A 17,324-nucleotide genomic window follows, 5' to 3' on the forward strand; every position below is an offset into this window, starting at 1 on the left:
CTAAATCTTTTAAGATTTAAATAGCACATTATTGCGCGATTATAATGAGCACCGCTTACATTGTGCTTTTAATAAATACTACTGCATTGTTCAAAAATTATTAATTGTGTCTCAAATTATTCTAGGGGGGTACAGCTTTATTGAAGGGGGAGTCATGTCCCCCCTGTCCCCCCCAGGATTTCCGCCCCTGGTCCACACAATCAAACATTACGTTATAGACAAATACATAATTTAAAATCCAAGGCATAAGGAAAGAAAATACGATGAAAAACAGGAAAACTACAAAAAAAAACCAAAAAAAACCCCGAAACCAACATATTAACCACAATATAGTCAGAAATTGTCAGGTAAAAAAAATAATAGAAATAATGATCATTTTACAGCTCAAAGATTATTGTAGTTCTACTTAAAACAGCATATACAGTGACTGATAGTAGAAAAGACTGGGAAAGTTTCACATTAAGGGTCATACAGTCAGGTATTATATAACAAACCTTATTTGCGATGGGCTGGTGTTCTGTGCCATCAGGTATCTCTTTAACCTCTTTTTAAAAACAGCTGCACTTGTTCCACGTGTAAAGTCCGGTGGCAAACCATGCCATAATTTCATTCCTCTTAATATTACAGCACGTTGCATTTGTTTTTGAAACAGGAAGTGAAAAACAGCTTCTTGCCGCATGCCTAGTATTCATTTTATAGTCGTTGCTGCAATAAAAAAATAATGGCAAAGGATATTTTGGGGTTTTAGACAATAAGATAATTCTCATAAAACAGAGCAGAGAAATATCCATCTTGTCCTTCACCAATGGCCGACCTAAGGTTGAATGGATTCTGATGATGTCAGCTCTATTGACTCTATTACAGTTCAGGGTAAGTCATGCAGCTCTATTCTGGACTATCTGCAGTTTTACTAGGTCTTTATTTGATGCACACGATCACACTGCTGGACAGTAATGCAGCTGAGTAAGAACTAATGATTGAACAACGTGAGAGAGTCCTCTTCCCATAACTGCAACAGTTTTTTCTTTCTGTTTTGATCACTTCAATCTGCTGTCTAATTTGACCCTGAGGAGTTTGGTTTCTTCCACCTGTTCCACAGGCAGGTTTAAGGCCTCTAGTTTCGCAGACAGGACGAGGTGGAGGCGCAGCGCACCTGCGCTTCGCCAACTGGGTGTGGCCAGGCGGATTTTGCAAGTTTGGCACACTCCTCTTTCCCACCTCCGTCCCTCCTACCTGCGCAAGTCGTAAAGAGGAAGGGGAGAATGCGTTGAGTGGGTTTTACACAGCCAATTCACATCACACCAATCAAATGAGCCCCTCTCCTCGCCCTTAAATGCACTGCGTGAAGTTGTAATGAGAGTTTACACAATTCGCCATGGCAGAAGAGAGCAGCAGCGTCAGACGGCCAAACTTCTCCCAGGAGGAAACTGATGTTTTGGTCCGGGAGGTCCAAGCTCGCAGTTTCTGAATATACGGAACTGCGAGCAGACCTCCAAAGGTACGCAAAGGTAGCCTGGGAGGAGGTCATCACAATTATAAATCAGTGTTGCCCAGATACACTGAGAAACAATTATAAATCAGTGTTGCCCAGATACACTGAGAACCCAGTGATGCTGTGGCTGTTTGTGGTTGGCTGAGAGGGATGTGAACTCTTAGTTACTTAGTTTGCAGCTGTGTTAATCAAATCTGGTTGGGTTTCCATTACGCGTGCCAAACGTGCCAAACAGTGCCAATCCCCTTTGATCTGACAGACCCTTTGATCGGACAGTCGATATAGAGATACATTTATGTGATTGCAGATAGTTGCATTGAATAGAGTTTTTTTGGGTATTTATTGCTATTGCATCGTTAATGTGCCTGATATTCTGGAAACCTGCCTGTGAGGTTTTGTTGACATGTGCGCACTGTCCGCCGGTCAGCCACACTTCCACTACACCGGCTGCGCTCCGCCTGCGCTGACAGTAGACCTGGTTTCAGCTGGCGAGCTTTTAGCGCACCTTCGGCAAAGCCTTTTGGCACGAAACTGTACTGCGCTAANCGCCGGGAAACTAGAGACCTAGGTCTTAAAGATGATCCAAATATTATACTTTCTGTTTTTGATAAATAAAGAACTAACGTATTACTCCGCGCCCACATTGCAACTGATTGTAATTCCCTTTCCAAAGCACTAGACAATTCCTCAGTAGATGCTGCTGGTAAATACAGTGTTGTGTCATCAGCATACATACAGCATGCAGACAGTCATTCAAGCATATGGGATGGGAAATTCTCTTTATAGTTAATAAAAGGTTGCCATATTTTGTAGAAAGAGTATCTTATTCTTTAGTGAGTAAATTATTTTGTGTAGAGGTAGCAACTGTTCACCTCTGAGAGCCACAACCCAACAGGTAATGGGAGATCTGACTTCCACCTCATTGCATTACTTTTTTTGGCAATAGCCAATAGGATTTCTGTAAGCTGGATGGAATAGCTATGTCTGATATTAGAACTGAAGAGGTGGCCCTAAAGGCATACCATTGGGAAAGTGACTCTGTGGATTGTTGATAAAGCATCACAGACTCACATCACAGCACTTTACTGTTAATTTAGTGTTAGGAAATGTCTTGTCTTTAACTGTTGTACTTGTGCATTTTATCCTGTCACCGTGGGATAGAGAGAAACGTCTTCTCAATTCCTCTGTATGTCTGGTACATGTGGAGAAATTGACAATAAAGCTGACTTTGAACTTTGACTTTGAGATTCCCTGCCCAAAGCCTTGTAGTTTACTGCACTGCCAGGTGGAGTGAAGGAAAGTGCCTTCAGCTAGACCACATCGAAGGCAAAGGGGTAAGAAATTGGGGTTAAACCCATGGAGCATGGAAGGGGTGAGATAAGCGATAACGATATTCTTGATTATATGACAAAATACTGAAAAATATTTTATTAACTGTTAAAAAAAACATGCAATTGCAGTAAATTGTTTTAATTTCATGTAAGCATCAACAACTGGCCTTCAAATATTCAGTAAAAATAAACAAAAATGATCTCTTAGTTTTATTTCAGCTCCTATGGATGCCTGTTCCAGCGGCTGGGAGCATAATAGCTGAAAGCAGCATTGTCAATTGTTAATGTTCTGCTCTGTGGAACAGCCAAAAGAGAGGAACTGCAGAATCAGAATCTATGTTCATAAACCAAAAGCATTTCTGAGACTTAGTCTGGTGCACGGCCGTTAAGTGTCTCATAAACTAATAAAAGAATTTTAAAATCAATACGAAAACTAATGGGTCACCAGCATTAAGATTTTAAAATAGACGTAATATGTGCTCTCCTTCTGGTCCAGTCGGCACTCATGCAGCAGAATTTTAAATTAATTTCAGCTGATTTATTGTATCCCTCGGTACACCAGAACGGAGAGTGTGTTACAAAAGCCTTCTAGTTATAAAAGCGTGCATCGGTGTCTCTGAGAGAAGAATGAACTCACTTTGGAGATGGAATGATGAATGATAAAAAAAAGTAAGTGGATGTGCAGAAATAAGTACTTGTATTACTGCAGGTGAATTATAAGTGACCTTCTTGGTTCAGTGGTACCTGGAGGAAGATAGTAGAGACAGACAGAGACAGAGAAAATGGTGAGTCAAACAGAAAATGAGACAGATGCAAGTAATCTGCTTTGCTGTCTTATGAATAATACAGGCAGCTGTAAGGCAGATGAGAGCATCAACAAACATCTAGCTCTTACCTCTGTCTTTCCTGACTCCTGAGCCTTTCATTCATTTCCTTTTCTAGATATTATTCAAAACCGTCTGTGGCAGCCCATTCGCCATTTCTGCAAACCATGGATACTTTACATTTGTGTGTTTCATAAGTATCATATCAGCGTTTCTAAAGTGGCGTAGTGTGTGAGCTGACTTTGTCATCAGGAGGTGATGTGACACCTAGGCAACATAAAATAAAACCAGTTCAATCAGGACAGACTTGTTTTTATAGTTAAAAGAATATTTATTAACATGTGCACATACAGTAATGATGAATCCATAGATGAATAGGTTAAGTCTAGACGCTGGTGGTGGTAGAGGTGGTGAGGATGAGATGACAAGATGATGGCAAAGTGCCGATGATCTGAGCTCATCCTGGACTCTGGATACGATGGCTGGAGGTAAACGTGATGGAGGAGAGCATGACAGTTCTGCCTGTTTTTGTGACCCATTGCTGTGTTTCCACCAGACCAAGCGGTTGCTTTGTACTGAGAAATAACTGGGTTTCTAGCTGGGATAGTGCCATGAAAACCAGTTATTTTTAACAAAGTCGTCACTCTGTTTCAAGCTGATTTTTAGGCACCAAATGTGGATGTCTCTTAGCAACCCTTAGCCGTATTTCCATCATGGATGATGTCTCAAAAAGCAGCTGCTTTCCAGTTGGGATTGTGCCACCAAAATAGGGTATTTTAAGCCCTAACACAGGGGTGTTCAAACTTTTTTTGAATGAGGGCCAGATTAGATAATGTGAAAATACCTGGAGGGCCAGCTGCTTCTTGCATCATCTGCATTATTTTCAAAAAATCCCATACAAATGAGACAAACACAATTTTGTCATCTTTCAGTAGAAAAGCATCCATGTTTCACCGCTCCTCAAAGTGGTGGCCCTCGCTTTCAACTTTGGGTTTCTTCTCTGTGGCCACGTTGGCTACAAAGCTAGAAATATCTGCTGTTAATTAACTGTTTGTTTGCTAGTTTATGAAAACACATCAGTTCCACTTGCATAGTTTGTACTTACTAGTGCATATACAAACTGTATGATAGTCCTGCATCACGAGGTGAATGGAAAAAATGCGAAGTGAACTTGCTTTACTAACCAATATTGTTTGGTGGGCCACATATCATATGTTTTAAACAACAAGCCATGGGCCGTTTAAAATCAGTCTGAGGGCCACGATTGGCCCCTGGGCCAGACTTCGGACATGCCTGCCCTGACATGATGTTTTCCGAACTATAACCATGTGTGGGGGTTTTTTTGTTTGTTTTTTTGTAACCACAGTGTTGTTGAAAGACTAAAAAAAAAAAAAAAACATACAGTTTTTATATATCAGGTAAAAAAAAAAAAAAAACATACAGTTTTTATATATCAGGTAGCTACATAATAATGTACAAATGATAATAATAATAATGCATTTTATTTATAGGCATCTTTAAGTGTACTCAAGGACATCTTCCAAGACAGTTAAAAAACAAGCAGCAATGTATCCATAGATCGGCAGAAGTTGATAAAATGACAAGACAAAAATCTTAATTATAAATATTAGATATAAAATCATCATCAGTGCAGGTCACCGTGTGTTAGGGTTGGGTCGGTATGAAAAAAAAAAAAAAAAAAACGGTCCGGTTTTTGTAAAAAAAAAACTCATCAAGTCGGTAGTACCAGATTTTCGCCACTTGGGGCGCAGTTGACTCATTTAAAATAAAAAACGACCTTAGGACAACAGAGTGACAGTAACAAGTTGTTTCTTTTATCCCTTACAAATAAATTTCGCAGCTTACTCAATCAGTGCAAACAAGGGTTGCTTCCTTCGTCCGGCTCAAAGCCAAAGTGTTGCCATAGTGGCGCATTCTTTGATTTCGCCGAGACTAAATTGTCCGCCATTATCGACTCCCCGTCACTATTAAACAAACTCCAGGCTATAGTAGAGGCGCATGCGCACTCGCACCCCCTAGCTCAGTCCCCGCCCCACCCCCACCCCCCTCTCTCTCCTGCTTGCTGTGCGCTTTGCGAAGAGGCAGACACAGGTGCCCACAGATTTGGGCGCACTATAAGCGGAGCGGACTCCATGTAAAAATGTGAAAAATACATGCCGAACAGTCTTTTGTGTGACACTGGTGCGCGGAGCCGAGTCCGCGCGGTCGTGTTTTATGTGCACAGGGCTTGCGGACGTCCACTTTTACCGGGCGGACCTCCACAGCGTCCGCTCTGCATACGTTCCGCCCGAGTATGCGGTCCAGTCGGTCTCAAAAAAAAAAAAAAAAACCCGGTCCAAGACGGAGTACCGAACCGAATTGGTATTACCGAGAACCGACCCAACCCTACCGTGTGTGTCTCCATTAATTAGACTGAATATGCCAGCTTGTAAAGGTGTGTTTTCAGACAGGATTTGAAGGTGCAAATGGAGTCAGTATTGCAAATGTCGTGGGGGATAGAACAGCTGAAGGCTCTAAAACCCATGGTAGTCAAGCAGTTGAATTGCAGAAGAGGATACAGATATAAGAGATTACAAATGTAAAATGTCCGTTGTTTGCAGGAACATACAATGCCAACGTTTATTCTAGCAATTGGGTTGCCGCTAGCTTTAGTGACAAGCAGCTCGCTCTTCCCAACATTTTTCACATCTCCCTCTTTTTCAGAGAAAAGCACCTCAGACATACCACACACACCCAGTTTGGCCCCTGTTAACCATTACAGTCATCTGTGATTTTGCCTGGGGCACCCAGCCTGCCCTATGAAGTGGACACTATAATGGATATTAATTATTAGCCAGCAGCCACTTAAAGCCCAGCCTGTAATGATGGCTCCTGTTGCAGCTAAGCTATTTATAGCTCAGGCTGCGCTGCCTGTGCTGCTGCCGCTGCTGCTGCTGCATGGCTCTGTGCTGCCAATACAAGACTTCCAGGGATTAACCACGATTCAAACCTGCCATGTAAACGCAGCCAAATATTCATGGAGTGCACAGAGAACTCTTCTCACGCAGTCAGACGCTCACTGCCATAGCGACACAAGTGTGTGTTCCACCTCAGTGATGAGTGTAATTTTCATACTCGCTCATAGACAGACATGGCAATTGTTCATGCGCATCAGTCACACATGTAAATTCAAGCAAGCGCACGTAAACAGGAATTAAACTTGAGCATTACTCACACGGACAAGCCGCTGATTTTCATGTTGTGTAAGGTGTGTGCTTTGTCCATTGCAGATACACTCGGCTGAAGCTGCAGCTCAACCCTGAGGGGCGAATCCCCGTCAAGAAGTAAGTCTGTCTGACTCATCCTTCTCTCCCCTGCCACCTTCTCTGCTCTTTTGATCAATGCGTAGCTTCCTCTGCCTTTTCTCGCTACTATCAGCATGTATACGCCTCAGTGTACACGCATTCTTTGTGTGTATGTGTGCATTTATTATTAGAATATGTTAACCCTCCCCTCTGTCGTCAGAATACTCCCTTTTATTTTTCCCATGACTCTTCAGCTCTGTGATAAAACTTGGCTCCATTAATTCTGGCACTGTCCTTTCCTCTATCTGTAAAGAGCCCACCCTTACTGGTTTGTGCGCACATGTGTGTCTGTGTGTGGGGTAGCATGGGCCCGACCGTGGGCCAGCCTCAATTATATCTGTCACTAACTTCAGCTCAAAAATCTGTGTGAGAATATCCTCTAACGAATTTCACTTATCTGTGAGTTTGTCATCAGCTCATTGAAAACCCAACTGTCTCCGTCTCCATTAGTCAAGTTGAGCTTTCAGGCAGTCAGCAGTGAACTTCTGCGATAACCTCCCTCAGAGCCGCAGAGGAAAACAGTGGGTGTCAACACAGAGAGGCAGAGAGACACTCCTTGCCGTTTAGGGAATTAACCTCCTAGCTGGGAGGACATGTCAGCTTGACTAATGTCAGCTTGACTCTGCTCTCCCACTGAGCATACAGTGCATGCTTATGGATCTGAACAGGAATACCTCTGCATGTAATTAAAACAGGCTATGGCCAACGGAAACAGACCTAAACAGCCGGTGGTGGCTGTAACGACGCTGGAGTTCATTGCAGTAAATCTCATTTATTGTCTATATACACTAGAATAAAACACACAGAAGCCCAACCACCCAGAAGCTCTGTCTCTCTCTCTGCACTCAAAATGACTGATGAGGCAGGTCCTGGATAAACCATGGATCTCCAAAGCCAAAAAAAAAGAAAATCAAAAACCCATTACAATATCTGAATACAGTGTCACAAAGCTTCCAGTGTTGGAATAAAATTGTGAGAGTTTTACCGCAGTTCATTTGGTGTAAGGTGGTTATAAATCTCAGTGTGAGCTGTCTAAAGTCTTCCTGATGTTCTGATAAAATCAAACATGTTCAATGTTATCGCAAGTTTTTGTCTTGGCTCAGTTCAATGACGTGGACATTGTGAACAACCAAAAGGTGCACTCACTCCAGCACCAAACAGGAAGTAGCAAACAGGGTTGACAATAAACATGGTGTTTCTCAAAGTCAAGGATCCTTCCTTAGTAGGACGAGTCCTTCCAAGGAAGGGTCCTGCAGAGGTGAGGCAAGAGTCCTCCCTATCATTCAGTGGAAACACAATCGGAACAGGCTAAGGAGTGTCCCCAGGTGTGCGTCATTAACCCTCAGCAGACTGAGGGGGTTTCAGGGTACTGTGATAATTTTGGCACTCTAAACTGTCATTGTACAATTTCAACAAATCCAACCAGAGTCAGGTGACTTTAAGGGAGAACGTATTTCTGGATTATACTTTAAAAAACCCAAACAGGTAGGCTTAATGAAACATTTGTGGCACTTAGCACACTATCACTGCTGTAAATGATTAATTAGAAAACTTTTATGTTTTATCTAAATCTCATTATTTGGCAATGGACGCATTGGAAAGTGTAAATTATGAGGTTGCTGTCAGTATTTTTTCATGCTTGTTTGGTAAAAACTCTGGGAGACATTAATTCAAATGAATGACATATTTATCTAAATCCTGTTGAGCTCCATGTGCAAAGAATTGTGGGTATTTTATACCTGCTGAGGATACACACATGCATCCTGGAAATTTCTCTGAATGAAAGACTCTGCCCTCTGTAGAATTTGAAGGATCTTTGACATTGGAGCAGTCCTTAGGCGAGACTTGATGACGTAGCATCCTTGAAATTCAGCCTTGTAAGGATAATTCCTTGACTGAAAAACACCCATGGAGGGGACTCCAGGGAGGCGCAAGAATGTGAACAGGTCTCGGTTCTCTTGCACTGTAGAAGAGAAGGAGGAGAGACTGGTGCAGCTGTGGAGTGAACAAGAGTTGGTGTAGAATTTGGCGTGTATCTGATCTACCAACCAGCACTTCTTTTAGTGAGAAATCTTAAGTTTAGAAACGTTTTGTCTCTCATTCTGTCTTTAGATGTGAGACGGTGTCAGACTCAAGTCCTTTTAAAAGTCTTCTAGTGTGTGGTAGGCAACATCGCATGACGCTGTAAAGCTGCATCTTTTTCACAGCACAGCAATCATATAATGGTTAGATATGTGATGTGGAGTTGCAGACATTTCATCTGTATGCCCCATATTTATTTACACAAGACAAAAGCTGAGTTTTGTGCCTGCTGAGACAGGATGTGTGGAGTACTGTCTAGGAAAGTGTAATATGATAACGATAATGATTATGGTAATAGTCATTATTATGGTTCTGTAATGATAATAATAAGAAGCAGTGACAACAGTATAACTTTATGTGCTCATCTTTGCAAACATGTCTGAGGTTTTTTCGTCTTTATAACGGAGTACAACCATTATCACTTTTTACGTACATATGGTGTTCCCATCTGGAGCTGAGACAGTGTGAACAGCAGTTTTCACATCAGTGAGTTCTGTGTTGTACCACTCACAATTTAAAAGCTACAGTTGGTAACTTTATAGAAATAACTGTGTCATATTTGCTGAAACTGTCACTACATCTGCACAGCAGTCTGTGAAAAAGTGTGTTCCTGCACCTCCTCATTATGCTTCTAGAAACTGCTGTTCATGAAAGAAAACAACCAATCAGAGCCAAGGAGTCTGTAACGCAGCTGTCAATCACTGCTTGCAATCAAGATTCAGTTACTGCATTGCCTATTTCTTGCCCCAACGGTTTTCAGAAACACATTTTCGTGTACTGTTTAGTTGTTAAATGAGAAACTTTGCTCCAGGCTTTGCTTAGTTTTTGGCTGGACTGTTTTCAACATGGCTGCCAGCTCATTTTATAACTACACAGAACTCTAAAATATGTTTCTGAAAACATTTGAGGGGGCAATAGGCAATGCAGTAAAGTCGAGCTCACAGTACAGAAGTTTTGGGCGGATTTATCCCACTTCATTCCTCCCAACAATTGTAGGCAAAATCCTGTCTGGTACCTTGGCTGGTGCCGATAATTGGCCCAAATTATCTGCTCTCTGACTCATCGGAGCCGACCAGATCATTTCAAACAGATTTGGAATGGATCTATCAAACCCCAGATTCACCTGAGAGCCCCTTGTTCACTCCCGGTGTAAATGTTGAGCCAAACCATAATGTTTTATCCTAAACCACGTGCTTTTGTTGCACAAGGACATAAACCTAAATACAGTGTTTTCCCGATGTTATACGTTTTATTTTAAAAAAAGATAATATGTATCTAACGAGCAAAAACTGCAGATGTCCTGTGAAAACGAAAGTGTAATTTGAAAAGACAATGAGTGTAACAAGCGTAAATTGACACGCTGTCCCGGGAACATCAACAACTGACCAAGATGGACACATAGCGCGTAATGGAAAATGGTGATATTTGATTAGTTGGGATGGTAAGGTAAACTTTAATGTCCCTGAGGGGCAATGTGAGATACAGACAGTAGTCATGAGTACAACAAAACAGACAGTACAAAACAAACAGAATCCAGCATCACACACTGTCAGGGGTAAATCATGGACTTTAGTGGTCACTGCTGGTTAAGATAAGCGATAGCAGACGGAGCAAAGGATGATCTGTAAGGCTTAGGGAGGCAAAACCTCCACCCTGATGGAAGCATCTGAAACTCAACATGGAGGGGATGTTGACAGTCTGAGACTGAGCTTTAGAGGTGGTGAGAATGCATTGAAAGGCCATTAGGAGCACTGTTAGGAGGGGGAGGAACATGATTTTCTCACAGATGAACTGTCTCATGTGTTACTGTGTGGATATAGTGACAGTTTCAGCAAATATGAGAAAAAAAATCCACAAAAATTACCATCTGCAGCTTTAAGTGATCACGACTTTTTACAGTGTATGTGTACAGATGTTTCAATATAACTCAACAGAAACTTCAGCATCCAAAATGCTAGATTCAGCGGCTCTTTGAGACAGTTTCAACAAAATGGATCTTAACATAAATAAAGCATTTATTGCAAGGCTGTTATATTACACTGAATTACTTTTACTTTTTCCCACATTGTCTCTATTCAGACTTTTTTCTTGCTCTGCATATATAACAGTTTCATTTTTCATCTTGGCATTTCCTTTGTCTCGTTTTGTCTCTTAATCTGTCATTTCCCTGCAATTAGTGCAGTCAATTAGGTTGTAGTCTCTGCTTTTGTTTTTTTCTCTCTGTGCTTATTAGTGTTTGCTCCTGCTGCAGCAGAACTTTCTCACAGGATGTCCTTAATAAGTATCAATTAAAAGTTGAGGTGAATTAATCAGTTTGACACAGAGGATCAGTGTGAAGACTCCCCTGTCTGTGTGGCATTTTCTGTGATTACTCACAAGGGTGTGTTTTTGTGTCCCCGCAGTATCTTCAGGCTGTTCTCATCAGACAGGAAGCGAGTGGAGACGGCCCTGGAAAACTGTAACCTCCCTTCTGGCAGAGTGAGACACTAAAAAATATTAAAGCTCCCTTCTTCTCGTATCTCTTCTCCTCTCTTGTCCCTCTGTCTTATCTGAGTCTCCCAGCTCTTTCATCTTCTCCATCCATCCATCAGTCTGTCCTCTCACTTCGGCTCGTTCCCTGTTCCCCCAAAACAGCAGCTGATTGCTGCTCTGCTCATTTGTTTGAAGTCTTATTTTCTGGATGTCTGCATGACTTCCCACTCAGAACTGATTTAGCCTTGGTTGTAATGACACAAATACAGGGAGCAATAGATGACAAAAGCTGTTTTTATCTTAACCTCACTCAGATATCACTAGAGAGAAGCTGCCCTGCCATGCATAGGAGTGTAAACACTCCCCCAACACAGCAAACAATCTCTGTATTCCAGCAGTAGCGAGCAATTTGCATGTTTGCAAGTGGGAAAATGCTGTTTAATGCAGTTCTGAACACAGCCTGAAACATATGCACGTAGAGTAGAGCAGACACATTGTAGCTGGTGTCAGAATACAAACAGGATAAAAACACACACACACACAAGAAATACAAACATCCACACACACACACAGAACAAGCTATACATAATTAGCACAAGGAGAGAGCAGGAGGTACGAACGTGCTGCCGGATGAAGGTCTGCTGGGATTTGCTGTTGTTCCAACGCGCGAGTAATTACAGCTAAACGGTAGTGCTGTTAATCCCTCAAACACACACTCTCACAGGCAAAGCGCATACGCAATGTAGCTCACACCAAGGTCTTTAGAGTGACTCATTGAGTTTTGGCGGGGCTTGACCTGCACCCCCCCTCCCTCGGTTCATCCTTCTTCATCCTCTTTTCTCCCAGTATTTGGTTCTGCTCTGTTTCTTGCTGGCACAATGCTTTTGCCTGCTGCTGAGCGCACACTGTGTCTTTATCAGACCTGTTTGGCTCTGATAGCTCTATAAGGAGCCCTTGTGGCCACAGCTTTTTTGTTTAAGTCTAGGCTCAAATTGCCAGCAGTCTTCTTTGGGTTATGATTTGCATTTGAAATTTATATGCCTGTAATTGATTCCAGAAGGAGACTAGAGGTCGGGGTCAGCTATAGGACGTCCCAGAGCATGAAAGGCAGGTCTTGGACAGGTCAAGGATAACAGATTTATCTTGTGCAATTAAGATTAGCTAAATTCATCTTGGGACACTTGCATGCAAGCCTCAGAAAAGTAAGAGAGATTTAGGACAAAAATGTTCTTGCATGAGGCCCATTGTGTGCACACCTTTTATTTGCCTTTACAAGTATATATTTATTTTTATTTGACCTTTATTTGACCAGAAAAACCTCGAGACTAAAACACTCTTTTTCACTGGCCAAGACAGGCACAGACAGTAACAGACAGACAACATAGAGCAAAAATACAGAATAAAAAAATATACAGCTCTAAAACAAGCAGTATAAAACACAAAATGAGATTACTGCAAAGAAAAGCCCAAAAATATGTTAATATATACTAGAAGTGAACCATTGAAATGCAAAAAAGGGTACACATGATTTGAAAGTTGTAGACTTTTTAAAATAATGGATGTGTGGTGACCTCTAGCTCACCTGGTAGAGTGTGTGCCCCATACAGGCTGTGCCTTTGCAGCCACGCAGGTTTGATTCTGACCTGCGACTCTTTGCTGAGTGTCATTTATCTCTCTCTCCCAACTTTCCTGTTGGGAGAGAGATTTTTTTTTTTACCTTTTTACCTTTCATAAACTGAACACATGCTGACATAGTGACAGCTACGGCAATGTCTACACTGTGAGTCCAGGATTACGCCATAGTTACGTCACATAATAACCAATGCTGTCGCTGTGGTAGCAACTTGTCAACATAAGGCACCAACCTGTCACTCTAAGCGGCCACACCCTTTATTATGTACAACTTTAATGCCGGTTGACACTACACAATATCAGCCCGATTTAGCCCAACGCAGCGTCGTACGGTGTCGGCTCGCATCAAGAACGACTTGTGTAGTGTCAGCCCAGCATAAGCCTTGATAACATTTAAACAGCTGGGTTATATGAAAATTCAGCCCTGTACAGTTAACACCAATCCTGAAATTAGTCATAGAGACCAAAACCATTTTTTTTGTACCAGGTTGTAAACATGTTTATTTCTGCTATAAAGTTGGGCATTGCCCTGCCAAGTTGAGCCAGCCTCTAGTGGCTGTTCAAGGAACTTTTGGTACTTAATGTTGGCTTCATTTTTCAGCCAATTCAGGTATAAGTTGTGAAGTTGTACCCACGCACTACTCAGAAAATAAAATTGGAAACATTGGTTTAACCTAAGTTTAGTTTATTTAAGAAGGGACAGTGCAAATTAATAAATACACATGGTATGAAAATGCCAGAACAAGTCAAAAGGTTGTTTTTCATCTGTAGTCCCTTGGCAAGATGTTACACAAGGCTACTTAAAATGCAACAAAGCACAAAAAGCAAACCAAAAAACAGTGGATTAAAGTCTGAACTTCACAGATGCTGTAGATTTGTAATCCTTCCTCGTCATCTCTACCCACAAGGCCACCTGTTGCCCCAAGATTTGTATGTATAGTATGTATGTGTATGCATAGACCATGTATGTGACCATGTTGCTGTTGTCTGCCGCAGAATGATTCCATCCCCCAGGAGGATTTCACTCCAGAGGTCTACAACATGTTCCTGAGCAACATCTGCCCTCGATCTGAGCTGGACCACATCTTCTCTGATGTGTAAGAACCATCTTTCCCTCATTTAAAAATTCTGTTAGGAAGTAATCATCTTTTCAACCACCAAAGAATGCACTAATTGCCAGTTTAGAAGAAAAGTTGTTTGAAAAACTTGAAACAATGTGATTGTGATTAATCTAGTATATTTTTTTCACAGCCATCTGTTGCTTGTTTCAGACTGGCAGCTAGATAATGGCTGCCACCCTTGATAGGTCAATATGGCTTTGCAGGTTTAAGACACCCGCTTTAACTCATCAGTCATCACAAGCAATTAATCAGTGCAGAAAAGTGTGATGTAATGGCCCCGGTTGTGACTCCTCGAGCCCGGCGGTGTGGCCCCTCGTGCTGCGGAAGCTGAGCTGCCCTTTGGCCCAGAGGGACTCAGACCATCAGCTGAGGCAGCACGCCAGCACGACCGGGGCCACTCCAAGTCATAAATCTAGATTTTAATCACAGTTAAGTGAGATGGCATGAGAGCCAGGAGGATATGGAGATGATAATTTAGTGGAACAGGCTTAGATATGAAAGGCGTTTTAATCAAATCTCATAATTTACTCAACACAACATTAAATCCTCTGTTCCTTTGTGCTTCTGTTGCTCTCCCTTTCCAGATCTCTGTGCTGTTTTAATTACCGCTCCTCCCTCCGTCACCTTCTCCCCGTTTCATTTTCTCTTATCTCAATTTGAATTCTGTCCCTGCACGCACATCTCACTTAGTAACCATCCTTGTTTTCTCATTTTTTTTGCACACCCACTTCTCACCTCATCCTCTCCTCTCTTCTCAGGGGGGCTAAGAGTCGTCCGTACCTCTCTGTGGAGCAGATGACAGAGTTTATTAACAGTAAACAGCGAGACCCTCGTCTGAACGAGATACTCTACCCTCCTCTCAAACCGGAACAGGTCCAGCTGCTGGTGGACAAATATGAACCCAATGCTTCGCTGGCACAAAAAGGTCAGAGGCTCAAATGTCTGTCAGTACAAACACAGGCACACTGCTTATGTGTACACACAAACACGCAGGTAACAGCAACTTTCCACACACAAAATAAGCTGCCCCTAAGTAGTAATTCAGGAATAATTTACTTAAGGTTACCAAAAGTGAAATTGTGTTTTGGTGTGAAACATTTTTGGAAAGCACAAACATGTTTGCACATTTGACCCAGATAAACCCAACCCTACCTCTAACCCTGTACTGTATACCAGCCCCCACCACCACCAGTAAATTTGGCCAGGGTGTTGCCGTAGCAACGCTGCTGCCTGGTGTCCAAGCGCTTAGAAAGTGAGGGGACATAGTGGGGTGCCAAGGAACGGAATGTTAGAAGTCTGTAAATAACACAAGCACACACACACACACACACATACACACACACCTAACACCACCGCCAAAATGCTTCACCCACTGCAAACACTGCCAAGCTTAAGAGAGGATGTTCCCTGCCATTTTATTTTATTTACAAGAATAGGATTACATGAGTAGAATCCTTGAGTGGAGACAGAGAGTGTCTAAGAGTGAGAGAGAGGGATGCTTGTGTGTGTTTGTCCTTCAGGAGAGCTTAAATAAATAGCAAGTGGCAAATGGAGTGCAGCAGGGAACGTATGTGACTCTGTTGACCAAAATGTAAACAAACACTGTTAGGGAGTTATATACATTTTCTTTTCTTCACTGCTCTTTAGTTTTGCTCTTAGTGTTATACACACCTGCCCTGTTTGGTTCAGTCCAATCAAACTCAAGTTCATTTGCCCCCTTAGTGTGGTTCGTTTGGGCAGGTGTGAACACAGCAATCACACTCAGGTGTGCACCAAAACAACCAGACTGAGACCCTCTTGAAGAGGTGGTCTCAGTCTGGTTACAAACGAACTCTGGTGCGGTTGGTTTGTGGTGAGAAGGTGTTCCGACCTGGATGTGAAGCAACTGCAGTCACATGACACATTGTTTGGGTTAAACATGAGCATGTTACAGTCCTGGAGGATTATTAATGTGCACCTCCTCCTGTACTGCCTTAATATGCACATTCAGCACATCCAATGCATCAAAACATTGTTTTCTAGTTGGAGCCGCGCCTCGTTTTCAAACTGTATGGTTTGACTAAAATGAACAATGACAGCAATATAGTCCACGATGAGCAGCGCTAAAATCAACCTGCGTAGTTGTCCCTCCATTGTGACATTAGAAAGTGTCACATTTATCTTGCAAGTGTACTCTTCTTCAACGTTTGCTTTACTTCCTGGATTTTTCCCACATGGAAATTCTGACCAATCAAGAGCAGCTTTCTCACACAAGGCATTTGATCTGGTCCTCTTGTAAATGCTGCCGTGAGAACACGAACCAACTCTAGGCAATTATACAACTTTGTGACAACATGAGTCCCTGATTCAGACCAAAGCAAGACAGCTCTAAGTTTGTTTGTAAAAGTTAAATGCCTGATGAAAACGCCAACCCCAAAACTAGCGATGCTTCCATTTATCAGAACAACATCAGTATCGGCCGATATTCATCTCGTTGACTGTAAATAAGATGGCATTCACCGATAGCTGTGGCGGATGTTTTGCATCAATCTCTGCTGGATGAATCTTGTTTTGGTTATTCTGTTTGGACTTGGACAACAGTACCTGGCATACCCAGCTGCCAATTTGGAGAAGAAGCCATTGGTTGGATACGACTCTGACACTCTGGCATGAAATAATAGTGCAACAGATGCTGTGTGCACGTGGGGTTTGTTTACGAATCAGAGTGAAAGAAAATGTCAGCTGTGTGGGACCATCACACTGTCTCAGAGAAAGATTGGTAACATGGACTTTGTGAGACATGTTTCTTTGCAGAGGCTTCATTTACAGAAAAGTGATTGCATTCAGATTATTGGCAAAATAAAAAATAAAAACTGTATTCTTAGTAGTTGTAGTTAGTATAGGTATATAGTAGGGATGCATGATAATGTTTTTTTTTGCTGATATCCGATATGCAGATATGTAACAACCTATTTGACTGATATACTGATATCGATATATCCATTATTTTCCCACCAGCAGATGGA

At 42.0% G+C, this 17,324-nt stretch overlaps 1 protein-coding gene across 3 annotated transcripts in view; it reads left to right on the plus strand.

Annotated features, from left to right (window-relative positions):
- Positions 1 to 17,324, plus strand: part of LOC126398821 (1-phosphatidylinositol 4,5-bisphosphate phosphodiesterase beta-1) — a 207,704-nt gene that overhangs the window by 111,546 nt on the left and 78,834 nt on the right. For all 3 annotated transcript variants that reach the window (XR_007570817.1, XM_050058427.1, XM_050058428.1), the window contains exons 6-9: positions 6,938 to 6,991; positions 11,497 to 11,572; positions 14,195 to 14,295; positions 15,078 to 15,244. Coding sequence is in view for 2 of the 3 variants with exons in the window: in XM_050058427.1 (XP_049914384.1) it covers positions 6,938 to 6,991; positions 11,497 to 11,572; positions 14,195 to 14,295; positions 15,078 to 15,244 (398 nt within the window). In the remaining variant the exon portion in view is untranslated. The remainder of the gene's footprint in view (positions 1 to 6,937; positions 6,992 to 11,496; positions 11,573 to 14,194; positions 14,296 to 15,077; positions 15,245 to 17,324) is intronic.

The sequence above is a fragment of the Epinephelus moara genome, chromosome 12 (genome assembly GCF_006386435.1).
Source record: "Epinephelus moara isolate mb chromosome 12, YSFRI_EMoa_1.0, whole genome shotgun sequence".
NCBI lineage: Eukaryota > Metazoa > Chordata > Actinopteri > Perciformes > Serranidae > Epinephelus > Epinephelus moara.